This window comes from Coffea arabica, chromosome 3e, assembly GCF_036785885.1.
Source record: "Coffea arabica cultivar ET-39 chromosome 3e, Coffea Arabica ET-39 HiFi, whole genome shotgun sequence".
NCBI classification, from domain to species: domain Eukaryota; kingdom Viridiplantae; phylum Streptophyta; class Magnoliopsida; order Gentianales; family Rubiaceae; genus Coffea; species Coffea arabica.
This window is the reverse complement of record NC_092315.1, coordinates 31,769,861-31,794,810: the sequence shown is the minus strand read 5'-3', so window position 1 is coordinate 31,794,810 and position 24,950 is coordinate 31,769,861. Positions and strand designations below refer to the sequence as shown.

Genomic DNA, 24,950 nt, shown 5'->3' with positions numbered 1-24,950 from the left:
TGTTCGTTTTGATTTCTACTTCACCAAATTGCACTTAATTACACCTATATGCACTTATCGCTATATTTCATACACTTGCACACAAACACTTGGAATTTTTATACAATTGCACCCGTGCACCTTTTCATACACTTGCACACAAGCACTTGGATTTTTAATTTCTTTCATACACTTTCACACTTGCACACTTGAGTCTCATTTGCATTAATCGACCTCTATGGGGTTTTCCTTTGTTGGCCGCCACAATTCATGTGGTTTGGGACCACAAGCCTCATAAGAGACATCGTAGAATCTAGGATTGCATTTTTTCTTTCCGTTTTGCATTCATATAGTCATATCCAACGTGCGAGCATACATTGGGTAGAAAATTAGGAAAGGTAAGGTTAAGTCACGCAACTAGCCTTGGTTAGGTCAAAGGGGTGCCTTGGATTCTGTCCTTGCCTTCCCCTTTGTCAAACGTGACTCCCGAACCTCTTTCTTTGGCTTACGTGGACTAGGAGTCGTTTTTGAAAGGGTTTTACTACTTTATCTTTAAAAATTCGTTTTTTTAGGTGACTTGGTACACCTTAATCATTACCAAGTGGCGACTCCAATTTCTCATTCAAAAACCCTTTTAAAAACTATTTTTGGGTCGAATCGTCGCTTTTTTCAAGTCCCATATTAGACCCATATCTTTTTCAACTCACAAAAATCATTTTCTAATCAAAATTGAATCAAAAACATCTTTCTCAAAACCATTTATTTTTCTATCAAAAAGTGGGGCGCGACAGCAGCTACACTTGCTAAAGCTTATAGTCAAGTGTATAATGGTAAATCAAGACATATCGGTTTGAGACATAGTTATGTCAAAGATTTGATTACAAATGGAGTCATATCAATTGACTTTGTGAGATCAAATGAAAATTTAAGTGATCCTTTGACAAAAGGATTATCAAGAAATTTGGTGTCAAAGACATCAAGGGGGATGGGTTTAAAGTCCAAAATTCTTGATCACTAATGGTGGAACCTCAATTCAACGCTAGATACAACGTCTAGTCTTGAATTCAATGAGTGAAAGTACACCATTCTAGTGGTTGGTGCACTATGTAAAGTTTAGACATCCCAATGTTGAATAGTGCATGTTATTCTCGCCAGTGGAAATGTAAGGATGAGTCATTGGACTCTTAACGAATCTTAAAAGTGCTATCTATGGCGGGGGCACTAAGATGTCGCCTATATGAATGTTGGTTTTCGGCAAACCACAAAGTTAAGGACTTTACTTTGTAAACATTCATGAAAGGATAGTGATACAAGGCCGTAAAATGTATCGTTGAAGAACTTATGGTTGTGCATTGCTCAGTGTGTGATGTGTTTATGAGGTTGGTCCAATGTCCAAGTGGTTCAAAGCTTGTCTACCATCTTGAAGGATTGATTTCAAAGAACCTTCACTAAGATAGTGGTTCAATCGTAAGACACCATTATTTATGCATATGAGTGTCAGATTACTTGGTGACCTTTTAGAAATCCATTTTCTAATTTTGAAAATGGCGGGGGATTGTTGGAAACTTTTCAAAATTTGTATGATGTACATACATGTAATTAATGTATATTCATTAATTTTTGGTACATGTATAGTATTGTGAATGTTTCTAAAATGTACATTCATTTATGAATGTATTCATGTATATGGGAATTATTGAATGAAAGGATAGATTCATGTTTTGATCTAATGATCATGAGATGCATGAATTAAAGTGCATGAATGTGTACACAATACTTTGAATCTATTCATACACAATACTTTGAATCTGTTCATACAAGTATTTAATGGGATCTTTTGTTTCCCAAACAATCTTCCTATATAAAGAGGTCAAGTAGAGAGTGGTTTGCTGCAGAAAATCACTTTCCTACTATCCTTACTCTCTCAAAAGCACTCCTTAGTTCACAAAGGGTTTGTCTTACTTTGTGCAAGAGTTTAAGACAAACAAAACTTCATCTTATCCTAAAGGATATTTGTCCAAGGTTATTGCACTTTATATCGGACAAATAAAGCCTAAAGGAAAGTGATTTCTATCACGATTTGAAGCCAATTCTTGTCACAATATTTGCCAATTCTTTACTTTTTACCCAACATTGCAGATCCCTGCTCTCGCAGCTCCGGCATGTTTTTCGCGAAGCCAACAGATGTGCTGATGCACTACTGAAATTAGGAGGCAAATTGGAAACATATTTTGTGATTTTTGCTTCATGTCATCGTGAACTTTATTTTGCTTTTTGTTGAGGACATTAGAGGGGTTTGCTATCCCCACAGCATTAGGATGCCTTGTAATAGCTAAGGACATCTGTTGTGCTTTCTTTTATTATATGCAACTCGTCGTTTTACCAAAAAAAACACCAACAATGGCACATAAAAAGTAGCCAATATCATACCAACTAAAAAATTTACTAAACCAAAAAGAAAGTTGGAGCTTCAACTATGAGTTAGTAATTTTGGCCCTCAAGAAAGCAATAGAATGGTTAATTTTAACTCTTGAACTGAGAAAGAAGTGATAGAATAAACAATGCTTATTTAATAAGCATTGATATATTGATATATTTTAAGATATAAGTATGTAGTATTTAGTGATTATATATTTATTTGGATATTATTATAAATACCGAAATATAAATGTATTATATATATATATAATAATAATAATAAACAGAGGTACAAATTAATGAGCCAGGTCTATATTAAGTTTGAGTTAAACAAGAATCAAAATGGACTCATATTTAATTCAAATCTAATACTAAGTTTAAACTCAGTACAACTCAATGAAATGTTAGGTTCATCGAGCTTTTATGGGGCGAACTGGCCAAGATCAGGTTGGCCGGGGCCCTATGACAGTTCTAGACTTCTAGTTGGCGTCAGTATAATGAACGGATAGATCTTAGGTGATGGAAGAAAGGGGTCTTACACTGCATGCTGCTCTGTCTTCATTTTGACAAGTTTGTGTTCCTTTTCTTTTCAATTGGACATTACAATTTTGTTAAGCTTTTCAGTGACCTAGTTCATCTTCTTTCAGGCATTGGAAAGTCCAAATACGAGCAATCACTTGACTCTATTTGACGGTTTATTGCTATTGCTGAGAGGGAGCTTGAAATATGTTATAGACATGTGGCACTTTATGGCGACCCAAATGCCCAGGATCCGAACTCAAATCCTTGATAAACCAAGACCGATAGAGTCGGCAAGGTTAAGTGAAAAGAGGACGCATCTTTATCCACCGAAGAATGTTCTCAAAATTTGTTTCAAACAGAACTTGATATGATAGATGATGAAATCTCAGAATCTGAAGAAGTCTCTGAATTTGATGGTTAAGTGCTACATAATGATGCATCTGCAAGTGAAATAGATTATGAGGACGATGGAACTCATATTAGGGAATTATGGTCTTGTGATCCTCTTCCACTAGAATACTAGGTTTAGGATCTGTACATCAACATCAATCGAATGCTAATAATTGAGAATTTTCTCTGAGTATGATTTTATCCTGCAATCTTTGTTTTAATTATTTTTGCATCTACACATTGCTCTATTATATCTTTTTCTTTCTTTTAGGACCTTGCATTCTTTGATCTTATATATACTAATTCCTTATTTTTTTTATTGCTGTTTGAAGTGGCAAATACTAATTTTTGGTCTACATGTAGGCAACACATGAAATACTTATTTGTCTTAATCTGTCTTTTTTGGAAAAGAAGATATGATTCTTAATTAGCCAAATTTTTAGGTGTAATACATAGAAGATAAATGGAATGGTCTTGCATCTTTTACTGCAGTCTGCAGCATCTGGTCCTCACAAAATGAACGGTATTATGGTAAAATCTTGTTCATCTTGCTAGTCTATTTGCAAGAAATGGAAACTAAACCAGAGCTAGGTACTTTTCTACCTCCAAATTACCACATATATAATAGATAAGCCATAGTCAGTAGGACAATAACTTTGTCAGGAACACTAGAAAAATAAGCAGCCTGAATGTCAACAAGCAATAGAACACAAGATTATGGTAGAAACTTCGAAAGCGAAATGAAAGGGTTCTATTGACTATTTGATACCTGTGAAAAATTTAAATAGAACATTAAAGTAGGTGGTTTTCATAAATCGAGTGATCAATGCTCTGTCACTTTTATTGACTGGTAGAAAAGGATATTTTGCTTCTAAGAAAATCTTAATGCATTTCTGAAAAACTTGTAATGATGAGCATATGGTCATTGACTTTTGCAAAATAAAAAAACTACGCTTTTGTTAGAACATAGTATATATGAAAAGCAAATATGGCATTGTTGTAAAAAGTACACTACATTGACTTGACTTGATAATTTGCAAGTTTTGGTGGCACATTCTTTCTGCTGAAGCAAATAGTTCATAGAGCCGTAGTCTAGGTCTATTTAATTCATGGCATAACGACTTCTTGCAGCATACAGTTTGTGCATTAAGCTCAAGGCAATGAAATAGTATATTGTTTTGTAGCTTAGCTGTTATTGATCTTCTTGGCAAAGAAGCTGTATCTACTAGATGCATCCATTTTTTCTTGCGCTAAGGGATGGCTAAGTTTTAGTCTCTATTCAGGGCCTAGACAATAAACTTGACTAATCTGTTGTATGAGCTACTGGAGATCGAGGTGGCAATTCGAGATATAGCTGACTTATCTAAAATGGAGAGGGGACAATAAGCAGGTTGTGGTAACTTGTATGCTGCTTAGTTTGGGCTGGGAAGGTTTTATGACGTCGAAAACAAAAAGATCGCTATGAAGAATCCCAAGTTCTAAGAGTCTGAAGATGTTATAAGTATTTGCATTTGTAGTCATGATTTTGATTGAGCGGAGTACTTGATTTCAAACTTGTGGGATGAGTTTGATGGTTTCGAAATGCTGATGGGAGGTCGCGGTGTAATACAAGATTTATAGCTGCTTTTATTGTATACTTCTACTGGAAAATTCTTCAGTTTGTCAGACTTCAATTCGCCTATGTGTTAATGTTTTTACTTTTCATTTCATGTTCCTTTTTCCTCAATGACAAACTGTTCGGCAAAACCTTTGTACCATTAGGTACTGATTTCTGTCTAACTTGGGTGGGATATAGTGGTCAACATTAAGGTATATGTTGGAACAAGATCGATGAATTCGTCGCAGGCATTTAGTATCACCATAAATGAATATGGATGGTTATTTAATTGGATGTACAAAGACAGTGGTCTCTATGGGTTCGTTTCTTTCAAGAAGTCCTCTAGGTGTAAAAGCAAGTATCAAGAGCAACTCTTTCAATTTAATTTGAACTAGTGTACCGCTTATTAGTTTTAGTAGTAGTTATTCATTAGCTGGAGAAATTAATTTTTGGTTATTGGTTGATTACTTAAAATTCACAGGATTTCTGGTCCATAGGTCAAGCTATCATTATTCAATTGCAACTGAGATCTGTATGAAGTGCTTTTTATTCTTAGTTATCATGTATTTGTTCAAAAGTTTTGTTCTATAAATTAGTTTTTGAGAAATCTTGAGTTTTATATAGTTGAAGTGGAAGGATCATTTATGAGGGTTAGATTGATAATTGTTGTCGTATTTATGATTGTATTGTTCTTTCCATTTGTGATGGTTATTTATTGTTATCATATCTATATTTCCACGTTCTCTGCCTCCGTTCTAATTTTCTAGGTGTCAGTTTTCTAAATTTGTGATTATACATATTTTAACATTCCAAGCTATTGAATTTTCCTGGTGGATGGAGTTATTTGTTAAGATCAGGAATAACTCTTGCATTGCCTTGATCTTTTATTGCCAAGTATCTTTGGAGTACTTCTTCCTTCTCTTAGGAATTTGTATTGTTCCTTGGTTTACAGACTTAAAATTCAGTCATGATCCTTAAGTCTATACTCCACAGCTTCATCACAGGAAACTCTAGCCAGAACTTTCAAGTATCACATGAATTGACTTATTGCATCGATGTATACCTGGAATAGTTTGAGTGACAATGTTAGGAAAGAGCAGCAAGAATATGCTAAAAATATGCTGTCCACAATGCTAAAGGTAAAGTTGACGTAAATCAAGCTTTTGGCATTCAAGGAAACTGATTTTGCTGTTGTGGTTCAAGCTCTTGTATCCTTTCTTCAAACATTACCTAGTTAAAATTTCCTTGTGAATTTGTGTCCTATATATAATTTCTTATAGAGATTTAAGTGATAAATGCTGTTCATTAATTAGGGACTGTGATTATATTTGGTTAAAGAATATTGTGGATTGTACATCAAAAAATAAATAAATTATTGAAATTTAACAGCCTGACTCAATTCTCCAATGCTCATGCTTCAAAATGTGCTTCATGTGTAAGTCTTATGGTAGGGAAAGATACTTTTGCAATTAGAAAAGTGCTGATAGTTAGGTACTTGGGCTATATGTTAAACATTTGACTTTGATTCACATGTCTAGAGTAAAACTGAACTGGAATGAGTATCCTAAGTGTATGTCATTGAAAGGAGAGAGTAGGAGAGGATCTATATATAGTGTGCTTTTCATCATGTCTATGTCATATGCTTTAGAAGTTTTCCTATTGTTTAAGAAATAATTTTGTTCGATGTTGGAGTTAATAACTGATCTCAAATACCAACAGGCTAATATTGTGAGATGTTTTATGTTAGTTCAGCATTTTTCTGCTGTCTAGCATGGCAAATTCCTAGAGAATAAATTCTTGTCTCCAACTTTGCTTAGGAAGGTCAACATTTTGTGTTTCAATGCCATAGTAAGTTGACCTTTCTGTAACTTTCTGGTGCACATTAGTTGATTTGGACTCTCTGGGTAGTTCACTTCTTGGTGTTCTCACAAATCTATTCTCTGTCTGCTTTCATCTGGTCCAATTGAGTTCATAGTCTGAGGTTTTGTATGGCTGTCAAACTTTTCATTTTCCATTTATTGTTTTCATTTTTGGATAATGTTTGGGAAGATCATACAATCGAGAATATTATCTGTCTCTGTCTTTCTCTCTCTTCTGTCCATTCTGCGACATTCCAAAGATTAACGACAACTCTTAGCTTTGAAATACTAAATTAAAGCAAATTTACATTTTTGTTGGTTCTTTCAAGCTTTATCTCTTTTGTATTGTAATCAAGCTTCTAAAATTGGAAGGTGACATGAAACACATTTCAGGCTGATAATTTTACAAGATGCTGGCTAGTCCTAGGCAGATGCTTTTCTGTATGGGTATGATTGGATTATCTCATGCTGACTAAATTTTGTTTATGAAAAAATCTATGATGTGGTGTGGTGTTTACTGATACACATACTATCTATGTTGCAGTTAAGGACTGGTTAAAGCGATTTCAATCATTATGACTGTCTTACTACAAATAGTTGGCAAAGGTTTCTCCTCGTCGGTACAGAATGTGAGCTGTTTTTTCCCCACTTGAATTTTGTGCAGATCCCTGAAACTGATTTGCCTTTTCAAATTTGCATCTATAGCTGATCCGGAACTTGATTACTGCTGAGAAGATAGTAGGTAGTTTCGGGTGAGAAGTCATGATGGGAGTCGGTCACCTCTGTCAAGACATTCAGTTGAGTTCCAATGGAAGGCATGGCAGCAAAAGCGACAAGAGCTGAGTCACGAATGATAGAGTTTGATGAAGAAGACATATAATGTGATCATACCTCACCTTAATAGTGCTGGTCATAGCATTGATATATAGTATTGATGTCAAACCAAGGCCAACATCAGAGAAGAAACATTAAAAAAACCTTGGAAAACGAAAGACTCCTCTGTTTTTGACCACTGAGCAATTTGATACCAAAAGTCACAGCTATTACAAGCAAAGGAACCACAAGAATATGCAACATATGAGGTAAAATGATCTTTTGGTTACTTTGGTTTCTGACACATTGTTCCTGCATAATCTTGTGTTCGTTCTTTACCCATTGCATGCTCTGATATGCAGTTCATTCGTGACATTCAATTGCTGATAACTAAGAAACTGGTTATTCCTGATATATAGTAGCACAAGAATCTAGTATGATATTTAGCCAAAATTGAAGGTTAGCATTCTCATAGTATTGAGTAAAAATTGATTATAGGTAGATATTTCAGCAAGTTCATGTATTAGCGTGGGATAGAAATGGAGTTGACTATCATTTACAAAATCAAGGTTAACGTTCTTATAATATTGGGTAAATTAACTGGTTATGAATTCAACTAAGATACAGGTATTTTGTTAATCGCATATGCAGCTATATCGTTACCGAAGGTTGAAGTAATTGAAATCAATGTTAAGAAGTAACTTTTAATGATCATGATGAAGCAACTTTTATTTCAATTCTCTTGAAACCCATTTACACACACCAAAAAAAAAAAAAAAAAACTTGGTGCTTAATAATAACAGTCTCCAATGTAAATGAAACTTGAAAGAGTTGCATAGAAGGCTAGGAAAAAGCAACTGGAAATTGGATCTTACATTACAAACTTCAAGAATATTTGCCATCAGTTTGGAATCCTGGAATCAATATTCCTGAAATGTGAGAAATCTTGCACCACTCTGGGTTGGAGTCACTCCGTGGATAGCATCTCTGCGTTAACAAGGGGCAGTCTATAATATACAATTCGCTTAGTTTGGTGAGTCTTCTCATCTCTATCTGAGGAGGAAAATGCTGTAGGATTGAGCATGCACGCAGATGTAGTTTTTCAAGAGACAAGAGCTTCCCAAACCAATCAGGCAAAAATTTTACTCCAAAATCATACAACTTGAGTTCTTCTAGTGCAGAGAGGTGCTGAAGTTGGTCAGGCAGAGATTCCCAGTGAGGCTGCCCATACAAATGTAATCTAAGAAGGGAAGAGGATAGATGTTTGAAACCACTGAAGGCGTCTCTGAATGAACTAAACTCCATGGTATCCGAGAAAGCACCTATTGTCAAATGCCTCAAGCTTGTAAGACAGCAAATCCCGTTTGGCATATTGGTGAGTTGCACACAGTGGGACAGCCACAAATACGAGAGAGAAGGTGTTAGCTCTAAATCTTCTAGAAATGAGTTGAGATTGGAGCAGTTGGACACCTCAAAGTGATCAAGAGAAGCGGAGGACTTCATTATCTCACTTGACAAATTGATCAAGCCATGACATTCCGAAATAACAATATTTTGTAGGGAGCCGAGTAATCTGCTAGGAATTTGAACTGACTTCAGCTGACTACATCTAAGTATATACAGTGTCTCAAGTGACCCAATGCCGTTGAGATTATGTGTTTGATGATCAATGCTGCAATCTTGGCTGTCAGAAACAAGGTGTTTTAAATCAAGACAATCAAATAATGATAGCTTTGTAAGATTGGCGTTGTTGAGTAACAACCAATCAGGAAGACAAGTAAGCCCTTGCACTCCATGAAGCAGGAGATGTGTCAGAGTGATCACTTTGCTGCAAATCTTTGTTACTACTGGCAAACCGTGGTTGATGTAACTGATGGCCAAGTCCTTAAGACTTGGGAATTGAGTTGGAACAGTGGTTAATTGGGGACACCGATGAATATTTAACACCTCAAGGATAGGAAACACTACCACACGATCTGTTGGAATTATCTCCACTGACAATTCCATCCAGTGTTTAAGATTTTCAATGTCATTGAGGATAAGATATTTAAGTGCCGGAAACAACCTTGTTACTGCTTGACCACTGCTATGGTTGCTGCTGGATGCATCAGAATTATCAAAACCATAAAAGGAAGGCCCTATGCATGTTATGTTGTCCAGTCCTACCAACTCAAGATATTGCAGAAAGGGCAAATGTCCAAGAGCAGGTATCTCTTTGCATCTTCGGCAATTTCTTACTTCCAATTTCACTAAGTTACGAAGATCTGAAATCCAAGATGCTAGTTGGTTTCCCATGAAATTTTTCAGAATCAAGCCTTTCAGATTTGGGTGAGGTTTTAGGCCTTCCAATACACCAATCGCTCGGTTTGTATCTATTTGGTCCTCGCACCATGCAAATGTCAACTCATGGATGTTTGACTTCTCCAATAAATTTGCACACTCGGCTTCTTTTTTGCAATTGACCAGCTCAAGATTCCGTATCTCTAGTCTGCCAGTTAGGTTCTTTAAGTTTCTCAACTCTTCAATTTTCCAACCCTTTATTTCACCTACATTGAAGAAGGGTAGTTTTCGAAGACAAGCCAACTTCCCCAACTCAAACGGCATCCGACTACTGCAACTGTCATCGGTAAAATAATCAAAATGCCTTAAGCTTATCAAATTCTTGAACTTCATAGGAAACTCTCTCAGGCCATAGCAATCTCTGGCTCTCAATGTCTGCAAGTTGTAAAGCTTGCAAATAGAGTTTGGCAAGCCTTCAATTGGTGTATCAGACAGATCAAGGTATCTTAAACGAAATAACTTGCTAATGGACTTAGGAAGCAAAGTCAGATCTGTTGAAGATAAGTTAAGAACTCGCAAAGAGATAAAATATGACACATCTTCAGAAATATCGTATACTGAAAATAACGATCTTATGTATCTGAACCTCTTGTTTAGGATGGATGGTGTTTCTTCTCCACAGTTCTCCAATGCAAGATGCCGAATAGGATGAATGTCATCTTCATCGCGTTGAGAGTTTTGCATGGATTGCGCTAGATCATGCACAAGATCATGCATTTTACAAGAGAGAATGCGATCATACTCATCCCATTCTACATCTTGGAACAAGCTATTCTGCAGTAAAATGTTGAAAAACATGTTGCCAATTTCCTCCATATCCATGCTTCTCGAATGTGTTTGTAGAAATCCTTCGGCCATCCAAAGTTGGATTAGTTGGTCCCTTTCCATAACAGAATCCTTAGAGAAAATTGAACCATATGCAAAACATCTTTTAAGATCTGGGCATGGAAGATTATCAAAGCTTAACTTCAATATGTGCATCACGTTGTTTTCATTTTCAGTTAAACCTTGGAGCCCCCTCTTTAAAGCTGAAATCCATTCTTCTCTTCTCTTGTTACGCAACATGCCACCTACTGTACATGCAACTAATGGTAAACCTTGACATATTTGTGCAATCTCCAATCCTATGGCTCGGGACTCTTCCAACACTTCGTGTCGGCCAATTGCTTTCTCTTTGAATATGAGCCAACATTCATCATCTGATAGTTCTCCTAAAGAACAATGAGAAGATGATGTCGCCATAATGGAGGCCACCTGGTGCTTGCGGGTGGTCACAAGTATGAAATTTCCCTTGGTTGTGTTGATACCTTTTAGTGATCCCATAAAATCATCCCACATACCAAAGTTTTCATTCCAAACATCATCCAAGACCATGAGGTATGTCTTGCCTTCCAATTTCTCTTGAAGTTTTCTAGTTCTTGCTTCTCGACTCTCTTTTTCAGTCTTCTGCCCCAATGATTCTAGAACCAATCCGAAAAGCCTATTCACATTAAAATTTTCAGACACGCATACCCAGATCTTTTCATCAAACTGATTTTGAGTTTTATGATGATTGAAAATTCTTTTAGCCAACGCTGTCTTCCCAATCCCACCCATTCCAACTATGGGAATAACTGAGACAATTTCATCACTCTTTGCAGTCAACTTTTCTAGTATGTTTGCTATATCATTATCTCTTCCAATAAAAGTAGAACAACCATTAGTAGAGTCAGTCTCTCGATTTAACATGATGAATCTACTAGGAAAAGGAAGTGATGCACTTGCATTTGCACCTATTTGTGAAAGAAAGCCAAAGTTCTTTGCATCTTCATTTATGCTTTTCAACTTCACATTCATTTCATGAATTTTCTTTGCCAGTTTGACATGTTTGCATGGAACTGGGCTTAAAATTGAGAAGAAGAAGCATACCTTGTGCTTCATTTGGTTTTGAATCTGAACCTTTTGTCGAAGAACATCATAATTGAACTCATCCAACACATCATCAGCATCAAAAGCCACATTTTCAAGCTTCTCTAACCAAAGCTTCACAGCTTCTTCTCCAACTTGTCGCCTCTCTGCATCATGAAGGACAGCCTGGATCATGGACAATGATTCCTTCAACAGCTGCATCCCCTTTTTCAAACCGACCAAATGACAGAACTCTTCACTGGCTATTGAAATAGCCTTCTCTCCTAGAACTTTAATAAAGGAAACAAGCGTTGCCTCCATATCTAACCAGTAGGAGTATCCTGTAACACTAAAGCTCAAGAAATTGCTAGTAGCTCTAACCTGAGGAGGTTGATGGAATGAATACAAGGGAAAGTGAGAGCAATGAAGTTTAACAAGACGAACACATCTTTGAAAGAGAGAATGGGGAATGCCTCAACGGTTTTGACATAAAATCCATATAAAATACTAGGTAGTGTTTTACTGTTTGTTTGCGTGTGAATTTCCACTATTGGATGCACAAATCATAGCACAAATTATCCTTTTAAAGTCATTAGAACAGTCGATAAATCTGTGCTCTAAACAATATTAACCTTGTTATTTCAAAGCTGGCCAATCAACGGATTTCTTGTGACGCGTTTAATAACAGTTAGGGCTATCGATGGCATGGCAGATGAAATGTGAATGGTATCAATTAGTGGTGGACTCAAAAGTCTTCTTTATGATAAATTCCTAATATGACATAAGCTTACCAAAGACTTCTTTACGAAGGGAAACTTACCAAAGAATTGACTTCATGTGCTGAGTTTTGTGGCAAGATTTTCCTGGAAATGTGCAAGATGTTTTTAGCATGACTTTTTGACATAAAGTTCAAATGGTTTTATGTTTTGAGATTGCAATAATTATTAATGAAGATAATTACCGACACAAAGCTCTTTTAAGGACTTAAATTCTTTTTTTTTTTCCTCTCCTCTTATAAAAGTTTTAATATTCCAATAATAGAGCTTTAAAGCAGTTTTTAGATGTCCATGTACATTGATAATTTTATTGAATAACATAAATTCCATGAAAAAGACTAATTCATTCTAAAGTTAATTGATAAATTATAGAAATTTGTTTTATATAAATATTGGAGGCCAAAACTATATTTCTCTCTTTATTTTTTTTTTTAAGAGGACCTTAATGGTTTTTCGTTATTAATGCCATTGATGGCATGCAGATGTAATGTGAACGTTGTGATCAATTAATGGTGGACTCAAATGTCTAGTCAACAGCTAGAATCACATAGACATGCCAAAGACTTGACTTCATTACTAGAGAATATATATATATATATATATATATATATAGGCATTTTTCTGGAGAGACTTACCAAGACTTGACTTCATGTACTATGTTATGTAGAAAAGATTTTTTCCGGAAAATATGTAAGGCAAAATGGAAAATGCCTCTTAACTTGCAGTTAGACTAGAGTTGCAAACGAATCGAGCCTCTCGAGTCAAGCTCGACTCAAGCTCGATCAATATCGAACTCGAGTCGAATTCGAACTGGCTCGAGTCGAACTCAAAGTCAAAATATTAAACTCGTTAGGCTCGCGAGGTCAAGTATATAACAAATCCATTTTCTGCATAGCAGTCTTCAATTATTGAATTTCCCAATCACTTAAAAATCTCAATGTAACTCCATCTGGATCGATGCAGTTTATTTACAAAAGTTGATTGAAATTGGTTCTGACGGTTCAGCTTTGTCATAAATGTGTTTTCTTAAAAATTTGTCGCAAAACTTAATTAAAAGTGAATCTCAATCTTCTGGCAGTGAATTGAGGACAGTTTGAGCGTCATATCATAATTAGCTAAGGTTAATATACTGTTTTCGATCGCTCAAGAAATTGAGTGGGAAAAAAGGGTAAAGTGGCTTTAAACGAAAGAAAGAGAAAAAAGTACTTCCGAAACTCACGTGATCCATGTAGAGCTGTAAACGAACCGAAACAAACCGAGTATCTCATGTTTGAGCTCTGTTCGTTAAGCGATTCGAACTCCGTTCGTGTTCGTTCATTAACTTTCGAACTCTAAATCTGTGTTCGTGTTCGGCTCGTTAAGTAAAGTTCGTGTTCGTGTTCGTGTTCGGCTCGTTTAACATAAACGAGCCGTTCGCGAACACGCTCGAAAAGTTCGAATCCAGATTATTCTAGGCCTTAAATATGCCACACAAATCATTAATCATCCTAAAAAATAATTAAAATACTAAATGACTAAATTCCATTATTCAATAACTGCATAACCAACATTAACATAAAAACAACAAATAAAACAAAATAATTTGTCCTTCAAATATAAAAATTCAGCCATAAGACAAGTACAAATTTTCGGCAGCAGCCAATGGGGAAGGAAAACAAAAGTAAGGTTGGAAAGGGAAGGGGAAAGTTTTAGAATTTCTTATGAGTAACCCTAAAATTTGTCAAATAACAATTATGTCCTTGTTCGCGAACGCTCGTTAAAATTCGCGAACATGTTCGTGTTCGCTCGATTATTAAACGAACACAAAAATTCGTTCGTGTTCGTTCGTTTAAGACTTTCGAACGAGCCTTTAACGAACACGAACGAGCCGAAACGAACCGAGCTAACGAACAGCTCGGTTCGTTTAACAGCTCTAGATCCATGCTCTACCTTTAATGCATAGGATAAGAAATGTGCTGTGTTTGGGCACCTTTTAAATTGTGAGTTTTAGAGAAAAAATTTTGAAATATTTCCATGACACATTTCTCTATTCATTTTGGTACAGTATATTTTCCAACGAAGAAACCTTAAAATTTGCAATTCAAACATGCATGCAAACGTTTAAATTTACTGCAAGAGTTGTCTGCAAAGTTTAATGTTTTATAGAAAAAAACCTTTCAAATTAAACAATCTTACTCGCAAAGTGAATTCCCTCATTATTTCCATTATCCAACAACTCTAAGCTCAGGCAGAATTTACATAAACAATTCAGTTCAATTCAATGCATTATTACCCAGAATGCTTAAGTATATGAATCACATTTATGGACGAGTGAGCCCAAGATTTACTGACAGGCTTTGGCTTTTGCACAGGTGATTGTTGATTCCTGAAATCTTCCCGATGAGAAAATTTTCAAGTTTGAGACTAACCACAATAAGGCCCATCAAGTTATGTAACCTGGGACACCGAGATAGCAAGTGTATTTGGACAATAGATTATTTGAAATAATTTCTTTTGAAAAAACATTGTAGCAATTTTTATGATGTAATATAATTGACATAAAAAAAATAGTAGTTTGAAAAATTTTTAAAATTTATTGAAAAACATGATTATAGTGGAATTAAATAATTTTTTGCAAATAAGAAGCTATTAGCTTCATACAAAATCCTCGCCAACTTTGGTGACACATCACACCAGCCACGGATTTAAGGGGGGGCTGGTGGGGGCTTAAGCCCCCCCCAAGCCGCCGGAAAACCCCCTATATATAGGGGATTCCGGCGGCCAGCCCAGCCCAGCCCAGCCCCCCCACGGTGATCCAGATCTACCATCCTCCATGGCTCCATGAATGCTGCAGAGGAAGTGAAAAAGAGCTGGAAAGCCGCTGCCGTGCTGACTGCTGAGGAAGAAGATGACCCATTTCATTTTGAATTTTTTTTTTGCCCTCTAAATACAAAATGACGTCGTTTCACTTTTAGTGGAACGACGTCGTTTTGTATAATGAGGGGAAAAAAAAAATACATCAGATGAAGCCCTAAGGCTTCATCTGATGCAAAAGCACGCCGCCAGTGCCAAAGGGCAAACAAGACTCCAACTCCAAGAAGAAGACGCCAGGCTCCAAGAACTCCAAGAAGCTTCAGTTGAGATTCTACCATCCTGCTTCAAGCCTTCAATTCAAGGCTCCAAGACTCCAACTCTCCACCATTCCATTCACATAAATCTTTTAGGTTAGTTTTTTGGTTTAAATTACAATATTCATCTTTATATTTTTGTTAATTATATGTTTAAATTATTTTTCAATTTTGAGTATCTTGATATTAATTTGATTAAGATTAATTTTTATTTAGTTTATGTTAATGTAATTTAAGAATTTGAAAGATTACATTAAAAAATTTAATGATATTAAATTTAAATTAGAAATTAGTTTAGAAATTGTATAGATTTTAGGTTGTATTTAGTTTTTAAAATTTTGTTAGTTTTATATTTGAAATTTTAAGAATTAATTATGTGAATTAGAAATTTTGAATGTAAATATAAATTCAAAATTTTATGAGATTGAATTAGAGATTATATGGGTATTTAGTTGTACCTTATTTTAACTTTTTGATAATTTTATATAATGAATTTTATAAATTGAGAAATATAAGTAATATGAATTTATTATTAAATTAAAGAATTATTTATATGAATTTTAAATTAATTGATTATTGAATTGCATAATTTTATTGAATTTAACCACAATTATTTAATTGTGACAGAAAATGGAGAGATTCTTTAAACCTAAACGAGTCCGTAGTGGTGAATCTTCAAATGAGCCTAATATTAGTGAACCAGTTCAAAATCAATCTTGTGTGGAATTGAATTTAAATGATATTGTTAGTGATCCGGGATTACGAAAATCAGTTGAGAAATTTGATATTTCTCTTCGAGACCATGTCCGAAGAGAGTATTTGACTAGGGGACCTTGCCAACCGATTGGCCATATCCATATGTATCCAAAAACATCATTTGGTAAACAACATAGAAGTTTCCAAGATAGTTGGTATCAAAAGTTTGTATGGTTAGAGTATAGCATATCGAAAGATGTGGCGTTTTGCTTTTGGTGCTTTCTTTTCAAAACACAAAATAAGGGAGGTCGATATGCAGAGGATGCCTTTACAAAAACGGGATTCAATAATTGGAAAAAGGCAATGGAAAGATTTAATGAACATATTGGAGCTGTGAATAGTTGCCATAATGATGCTAGAATACAGTTTGAAAGTTTTCAAGATCAAAGGCATAGTGTGTCAAATGTGCTACGATCTTGTGGGCGCGAAATAGATATTGCATATCGCACCCGTTTAACTGCTGCTCTGGATGTGACCCGCTTTCTTTTGAAGCAAGGATTGGCTTTTCGTGGAAATGATGAGTCAACTAGTTCTTCAAATAGAGGCAATTTTCTTGAATTGTTTGAGTGGTATAGCCAACGAAATACTGAGATTTTTGAGGTTGTAAATCAAAATGCTCCTGCAAATAATCAACTAACTTCTCCAATGATTCAAAAAGATCTGGCACATGCTTGTGCCTCAGAGATCACAAGTGTTATAATCAATGATATTGGAGACAATTATTTTTCCCTAATAGTTGATGAGTCTCGAGACAGTTCAGTGAAAGAGCAAATGGGAGTTGTTTTGAGATATGTGAACAAAGAAGGGCGTGTGATTGAACGTTTCCTTGCAATTGTACATGTGTCTGACACTACATCTCTTTGTTTAAAAGATGCAATTGATTCTTTATTCGCGCAACACGGATTATCATTATCCAAATTGAGAGGTCAAGGATATGATGGAGCTTCAAATATGCGAGGTGAGTTCAATGGTTTGAAGGCCCTTATATTACAAGAAAATCCCTATGCGATGTATATTCACTGTTTTGCTCACCAACTCCAGTTAGTTATTGTTGCTGTTGCTAAGGGAAATATCATTGTCAGTGAATTCTTTGTCTATGTCTCTATGATTGTCAATTTAACTGGAGCATCATGTAAAAGGAGAGATCAATTAAGACAAATAGAACATGATAAGATTGTTACACTTTTAGACAGTGGAGATATTATTAGTGGAAAAGGCAAAAATCAAGAAACTAGTTTAGCAAGACCAGGGGATACTCGTTGGGGATCACACTATCTAACATTACTTCGTCTATCCTCTATGTGGGCTTCGGTGATTGGAATATTGGGAAATATACAAGATGATGCCACCACTTCTGACAATAGAGGTATGGCCAGGGGTTTGATTGATAGAATGAATGATTATGAGTTTGTTTTTGCATTGCACCTGATGAAGTATTTATTGGGAATCACAAATGACTTGTCACTTGTTTTGCAACAAAGGGATCAAAATATTGTCCAAGCCATGAGTCTGATTGATACTATGAAATCTCAATTGCAAGACTTTAGGGAAGAGGGATGGCAAATAATTTTAGATGAAGTCAACAATTTTTGTGAGTTGAATATGATTCCCGTGATTGATATGGAAGACAGTATAGCAATCCGTGGCAATGCCAGGCGCAGTCGCAGAGGTCAAACCATCACTAATTTTCATCATTATCGCGTGGAAATTTTTTATGAGGTATTATTTTTGAAATTATTATTTCATTACATTTGTTACTTGTTAGCAGATTTTCTTAGTTATTAATTTTATTATTGTTGTGATGTCAGGTTGTTGATTTAATTATACAAGAGATGAATAATCGTTTCTCGGAAGTTAGCACGGAATTGCTTAGTTGCATAGCATGTCTTGATCCAAAAAGTTCTTTCTCTCAATTCAATGTGCAGAAACTACTCCGTCTTGCTGATTTATATCCTGAAGACTTCTCAAGCAGGGACGGAGCCAGAAATTTATTGGCGTGCCAAGTTCTCGGCACTAGAGAACCATCTCGGTAGGCTAACTTACAATACCCATTGAGGTTAGATTCCACGACTCGATAAGGGCCCTCCCATTTAAGGGATAATTTGCCTTGCGGCTCAACTCGGCTGACAGAGTTTTTCCTGAGGACCAAGTCTCTTGGTTGGAATCGACGATGCTTCACACGGGCATTGTAGTAGCAGGCCAAGGTATTTTTGTACGAAACCACTCGGCCCGAGACGACGTTCCTTCTTTCTTCGACGAGGTCGAGGTCCATCATTCTTTCTTCTTCGTTTGCCTCAGTCGCGTAGACCATGATCCGGGGACTAGGTGTCAAGATTTCGGCGGGGATGACTGCTTCAGAGTCGTACGTCAAGGAAAAAAAAGTCTCTTGTGTGGCCAACTTCGACGTAGTCCGATAGGATCACAGGACACTGGGGAGTTCGTCTACCCATGATGATCCAATTTGGTATAGTCGGGTCTTGAGGCCGTGCAAGAGAGTTCTGTTGAAGTTTTCTGCTTGACCGTTGGCCTGGGGATGGCCTACCGAAGTGAAGTGCTGCTTGATGCCAAGGTTCTCGCACCAACTTTTAAACGGATTCTCAGCAAACTGCCTCTCGTTATCTAAAATGATGACCTGAGATATGCAGAAGCGGCAAACCATGCATTTTCAGAAGAATTTTTTGACCGCCAATCCGATGATGGTCCTTAGAAGCTGATGGTCCTTAGAAGCTCGGATTCGACCCACATGGAGAAATAGTCCACAGCGGTCATCAAGAAGGTATATCCTTCTACAGTTTTGGGAAAAGGACTGATAATATCTGTCCCTCATTACTCGGACGGCTATGGCGAAGTGATAAGGACCATGAGGTTGGCGGGCTAGTGGTGCTCGGGGGCATGGACCTGGCAGGAAGGGCAGTTGAGGACAAGATTTTGAGCATCTTGTCGAATAGAGAGCCAGAAGTATCCGAGAAATAGGGCCTTCTTGGCCAATATCCTGTGGCCGACGTGAGCCCCACATAGGCCTTCATGTATCTCGTGGAGGACGTGGCGCCCTTCCTCGGGTGTAATGCATCTAAGCCACTGGTCGAGGTAGGATCGTTTGTATAGTACCCCGTCACGGAGTGCATACTGAGCAGCTTTGCGTTGGATCCTTCTTGCTTCGGCTCAGCCCTCGGGAAGAATTCTCTGACTTAAGAAGAGGAGGAATGGGCTCATCCAGGTGTCTCCCGGGTGTACGGGGCAGGCCATCCCTTCCATGTATCCTGGCTCGCTCAGCACCTTCACTAGAACTATCTTATTGAGGTTAGAAAATGATATGGAAGCCAGTCGGGATAAGGCGTCGGCCCTCCTATTCTGCGATCGGAGTATTTTTTGGATTTGGAAGGACTTGAAGTACGCAGTGAGTTGGTGAACTTTGGAGAGATACCGTTGCATAGTCTCATCATTGGTTTCATATTCACCAAAATTTTGGCATACTACAAGTTGGGAGTTGCTGCGGACATGGATCCGCTGAGCATCGAGTCTGCGGGCTAACTGGAGTCCCGCAATCAAGACCTCATATTCGGCCTCATTATTGGTGGCAGGGAAGTCGAAACGGAGGGCATATGAACACACTTCTCCATGTGGGCCCTCCAGGAGCAATCCTGCGCCGCTGCTATCTCCGTTAGATGATCCGTCCACATACAACGTCCATGAGTGCGTGTCGGGTATTTCGGCGATTACGGGAGTGGATTCTTGGCTCTCTATGAAGGTGAGTTCGGCAAGAAAATCAGCTAACGCTTAAGCTTTTACGACAGTGCGTGATTCGTACGACAGATCATACTCTCCTAACTCGACAGCCCACTTGGTGAGGTGCCCGGAAGTCTCGAGACGCACCAATATCTATCGAATAGGCTGATCTGTCCTAACGGAGATGGGATGAGCAAGGAAATAAGCCTTCAACCATCGAACTGCATGAACTAATCCTAGCACGAGCTTCTCCGCTTGAGTGTACTGAGCTTCCGGCCCGCGGAGAGCTCGGCTGACGTAGTAAATAGGCACTTGAGTACCCTCATCTCGGATGAGCACAGCGCTAACAGCTTCGTCGGCGACGAAAAGGTAGAGGTACAGCGTCTCTTGGGGTCGAGGCGAAGCGAGGGTAGGCAGGTGATGCAGATATTGTTTCATTTGGTCGAATGCCTGCTGGCACTCTTTGGTCCAAGTGAACTGGTTAGCCTTCTTCAGCACCTTAAAGAAGGGTAAGGCCTTCTTAACAGATTGAGACAGGAAGCGGTTCAACGCGGCCAGGCGTCCATTCAGCCTCTGAACTTCTCGAAAGTTTTGAAGTTGGGACATGTCTTGGATGGTCTTGACCTTGTCGGAGTTAGATTCGATTCCCCGGCGGGAAACCAGATACCCCAAAAATTTTCTAGAGGTGACGCCATAGACGCAATTCTTAGGATTTAACTTCATCCTTGAGTCCCGCAGGATGTCGAAGACCTCCTTCACATCCAACAAAAAGGTCGAAGTGGTTAGGCTCTTGACAAGGATGTCATCCACATAGGTCTCCACATTACGGCCGATCTGATCTTTAAAGAGGCGGTTGACCAGCCTTTTGTAGGTCGCCCTGGCGTTCTTTAACCCGAACGGCATCGTGGTGTAACAGTAGATACCTCGGTCGGTGTAGAACGCTATTTTTTCTTGATCTTCTTCACTCATTCCTATTTGATGGTAACCCTTGAAGTCATCTAGGAAACAGAAGATCTCATATCCCATCGCCGAGTCGACGAGGGCGTTTATCCTCGGCAGCGGGTAACAATATTTGAGGCAGGCCTTATTAAGGTCGGTGAAATCCACACACATTCTCCACCCACCGGTATTCTTTTTGACCATGACAGGGTTGGACAGCCAGGTGGGGCATTGGACTTCATGGATCATCTTGGCAGACAAGAGTTTATTGATCTCATCGGATATAGCCTTGCTGCGTTCGGGACCGAAATGTCTACGTTTTTGTCTCACAGGACGGGCCTGTGGATTGACGTTAAACTTGTGAATCATGAGTTCGGGGGGCACTCCGACCACTTCATCAGCGGACCACATGAAAACTTCTCGGTGGTCTTTTATTAGGTGGATCATCTCTTCTTTTAAGGGCAAGGGGAGACTCGTCCCCACTTGGACCACTTGGTCAAGTCTCGTCTCGTCTAGGACCACCTCCTCCACCTCGTCCTCAGACTCAAGCCTACCGGGCTTTTCGGTCTTCTGAGAATCAATACTGTCTATAGAGATGATAGTTGGCCTCTTCTCCTTAGCCTTTGATACAGCACGGGGAGTGACCGCGGCCTGGATGGTGGCGAGGTAGCATTCTCGGGTGGCGTTCACGTCGCTGCTCATCTCAGCCACCTCCGCGGGTGTCAAAAATTTGAAACTCAAGTGGTAGGTGGAGTACACGGCTTTCAAAGCGTTAAGCGTGAGCCGTCCTAATAACATGTTGTAAGGGAAATCTGCTTTGACCACCGCAAAGCTAACGGGTATAGTTCGGCAGCAAGAGTGACGCCCGATAGTCACCATCAGGAATACCATTCCCTCCGGGTGAACCACGTTCCCCCCGAAGCCGACGAGAGTGGTTCTAACAGGAGTGAGCTGCTCCCTGGTCCGTTTCAAGCTTTCAAAGGTCCGGTAGTACAAGACGTCTACCGAGCTGTCGGGATCAACATAAACCTTCTTGACTATGTAGTTATTGGTGAGTACTTCAATCACGAGGGTTTCGTGGTTGCTAGAGGCAGCAGGGATAGGGTCGCTGGGACCATAGGTAATCATCTCGGATAACCTCGAGCTCGGCTCGGCAGCCTCTAGGCCAGCTTGACGGTAGGTCCTTTTTCGGGAGTTCTGGCTGTCTCCTCCGTCGGACCACCTGCGATTGTGCTGATTACACCAGCGATGTTAGGACCGTAACTCGGGGACCCGTCTCGTGGAGGCCGCTAATCCTCCCTATGTTTTTCGGGTCCACGACAATGAATCTGTGTGTCTCGCCTGTCCTCTCGGCGAGGACCTCGGTTGTCTCGGTGAGAGGCACTTTGGTTGAAGCCTCCATCCTTGCGGACGAATTGCTTCAGGTGTTCCTGCCGGACCAGGTTCTCGATCTCTCTCTTCAGATCGTTGCAGTCCTCGGTCTCGTGCCTAACATCTCGGTGATAGGCATAATAGAGATTGGAATTCCTCTTCTCCCTCCTTCCCAGAATTTCAAGAAGGGCTCGGCCGAGGTGATTCTGTCTCATCACAGCCCAAATGTGAGACCGACTGAAATTGAGGGGAGTCAGCTCGGCGTCCAAGGTGGACGACCTCCCCTTCACGATCCTGTCAAAGACACTCCGGCGATCTCGGAATTGAATCGATGAGCCACTGGGCCTTTGTTCGATCCGGCCGGTCTCTTTCCTTCTTCGGGACTCCTGCCCAGTGCGGGCTGCTTGAACTTCCCGCTTCATGCGATTTAAGTCATCACTTCTGATTTCTCGGTCTACCCGTTCCCAGAGTTCTCGGATAATGAGAACATGAAGATTTGGATTCCCTTGAAATTCAAGGAAATTCAATTGATGGTTGATGGTGCAATCGGGTTCAAAAATCATTGAAGATTTGTCATGTTTATTTCTTATTATTTATTTAAGTAAGTTTCTAGCAATACTTGTTAGTTAGTCTTGAGTTATTAAGAGAAATAAAGGCTAAGGTCATGTTGACCATAGTTAAGCCAATTGAGTCAGTTAGTTTCCTATTCTAATTGAATTAGAGTTTTAGGAAAGTAGTTAATTACTTCCAAATTTATTTAGGAAGTTGTGTCAAGTCAAATAAAGAAGCTTGTATTGTTTCCAATTTAGATTAGGGTTTTGAGTCTTGTAAGGCTATAAATAGCCAACTTTATTTAACTATTCACGAGGATATTGAAGATGAATTAATAAAAAGAGAGTTGTCTCTTTTTATGGAGTTCCTTGATGGAACTTGAGTTTCTTCTTGAACAGTATCAAGTATTTAGCTTGGATACTTGTGGTGTTCATGGCAAGATGATCACATCATCTTGTTCTTTCAAGTCAATAACCAATCCACTAGGTTTTTAGAGACAGGTTCTCTTTAGGTCTAGCAAGGTAGTTATTGTTCCATAACCTGGTCAAGATAGATCCTTCCGCTGCCTGATCAATTCGGTTCTTCAAGACAGGTTCTTATTGGGTCGAGTTCGTATCATCTGGTATCAAAGCTTCGGCTCTTGATTCAGGTTAATATCCTTTTCTTTTCTTTTTTTTTCTATTTATTTTTCTACCAAAACCCTAGCCGCCTTTTGATTTAAAAGAAACAAAAAAAAATTTTGATTCTTGTTTTCTTGATTTTTTCACTTGAGTCGAACCTACCCTGTGATTGATCAAGATTGAAATTTTTTGGTGTGATTACGTTCTTGAAAACAGGTTTTTCAAGGGTTTAACTCCCATTGAATTTTTTCCAAGTGAAATCGTAACCTTGTGTCGAGTCGTCAAAAGCAAAAAAAAAAAAAAAAAAAGGACTGTTCACGGAGTACTGTTCATCGAAACTGTTCACCCCCTGTAGCAGTACTGTTCATCCGCCGCTACTGTAGCAATATTGTTCATAGTACTGTAGCAGAACTGTTCATCCGAAAAAAAAAAGATTTTTTTTCCCTTGTGTTTGTTTCCAAAGTGAGTTGTGTCTTGATTGGTTTTCAAATCTTGATTGATATCTTGATTGATTTCTAAATCTTGATTGATTGCCAAATCTTGATTGATTTCCAAATATTGGTTGACTTCCAAATTCTAGCCAAGTACAATTGGGTGAAGATATTCTTGACAAATAGAGCATGTGTAGTGGTTCGTATTCATAATCAAGTTGAGTTGGCGACATGGTTCTTGGATTGCATTTATCAAGACATTCTCCAAGTTACTCCTTTGTAAGTAAGCACTCGATTTGAGGACAAATCGTCTTTCAAGAGGAGGGGAATAATGAGAACATGAAGATTTGGATTCCCTTGAAATTCAAGAAAATTCAATTGATGGTTGATGGTGCAATCGGGTTCAAAAATCATTGAAGATTTGTCATGTTTATTTCTTATTATTTATTTAAGTAAGTTTCCGACAATACTTGTTAGTTAGTCTTGAGTTATTAAGGGAAATAAAGGCTAAGGTCATGTTGACCATAGTTAAGCCAATTGAGTCAGTTAGTTTCCTATTCTAATTGAATTAGAATTTTAGGATAATTGCTTCCAAATTTATTTGGAAAGTTGTATCAAGTCAAATAAAGAAACTTGTATTGTTTCCAATTTAGATTAGGGTTTTGAATCTTGTAAGGCTATAAATAGCCAACTTTATTTAACTATTCAGGAGGATATTGAAGATGAATTAATAAAAAGAGAGTTGTCTCCTTTTATGGAGTTCCTTGATGGAACTTGAGTTTCTTCTTGAACAGTATCAAGTATTTAGCTTGGATACTTGTGGTGTTCAAGGCAAGATGATCACATCATCTTGTTCTTTCAAGCCAA

At 38.2% G+C, this 24,950-nt stretch overlaps 2 protein-coding genes and 1 long non-coding RNA gene across 6 annotated transcripts; 2 read left to right on the top strand and 1 right to left on the bottom strand.

Moving 5' to 3' along the window:
- Positions 1-2,724: 2,724 nt before the first annotated feature.
- On the top strand, positions 2,725-7,898 carry LOC113736696 (uncharacterized). Of its 4 annotated transcripts, XR_011842071.1 has the most exons (5): positions 2,728-2,967; positions 3,045-6,045; positions 7,159-7,212; positions 7,310-7,394; positions 7,471-7,898. It is a non-coding gene; the product is annotated as an uncharacterized lncRNA (long non-coding RNA). The 4 variants fall into 4 exon arrangements; XR_011842072.1 differs by having other exon boundaries at positions 2,725-2,967; positions 3,045-7,212; positions 7,310-7,371; XR_011842073.1 differs by having other exon boundaries at positions 2,725-2,967; positions 3,045-7,212; positions 7,501-7,898.
- Positions 7,899-8,463: 565 nt separating this feature from the next.
- LOC113737508 (putative disease resistance protein RGA3) lies at positions 8,464-12,126 on the bottom strand. Its single transcript, XM_027264733.1, has one exon. It carries the CDS (start codon positions 12,124-12,126, stop codon positions 8,464-8,466), a length of 3,663 nt encoding a protein of 1,220 aa, XP_027120534.1.
- A 3,418-nt stretch (positions 12,127-15,544) lies between these two features.
- Positions 15,545-18,477, top strand: LOC113737507 (uncharacterized). The gene is made up of 3 exons (XM_027264732.2): positions 15,545-15,784; positions 17,316-18,163; positions 18,253-18,477. The coding sequence occupies exons 1-3, from the start codon at positions 15,607-15,609 to the stop codon at positions 18,475-18,477; spliced, it is 1,251 nt and encodes a 416-aa protein (XP_027120533.2). The 5' UTR covers positions 15,545-15,606.
- The last annotated feature ends 6,473 nt before the right edge of the window (positions 18,478-24,950 follow it).

Bases quoted from the DNA above. Each gene is read 5' to 3' on its own strand.
- LOC113737508 (XM_027264733.1), bottom strand. From the start codon at position 12,126: ATGGAGGCAACGCTTGTTTCCTTTATTAAAGTTCTAGGAGAGAAGGCT.
- LOC113737507 (XM_027264732.2), top strand. From the start codon at position 15,607: ATGCAAAAGCACGCCGCCAGTGCCAAAGGGCAAACAAGACTCCAACTC. The intron at 15,785-17,315 runs GTTAGTTTTTTG...TTTGTTTAAAAG, and splicing joins CATTCACATAAATCTTTTAG to ATGCAATTGATTCTTTATTC. The intron at 18,164-18,252 runs GTATTATTTTTG...TTGTGATGTCAG, and splicing joins GCGTGGAAATTTTTTATGAG to GTTGTTGATTTAATTATACA.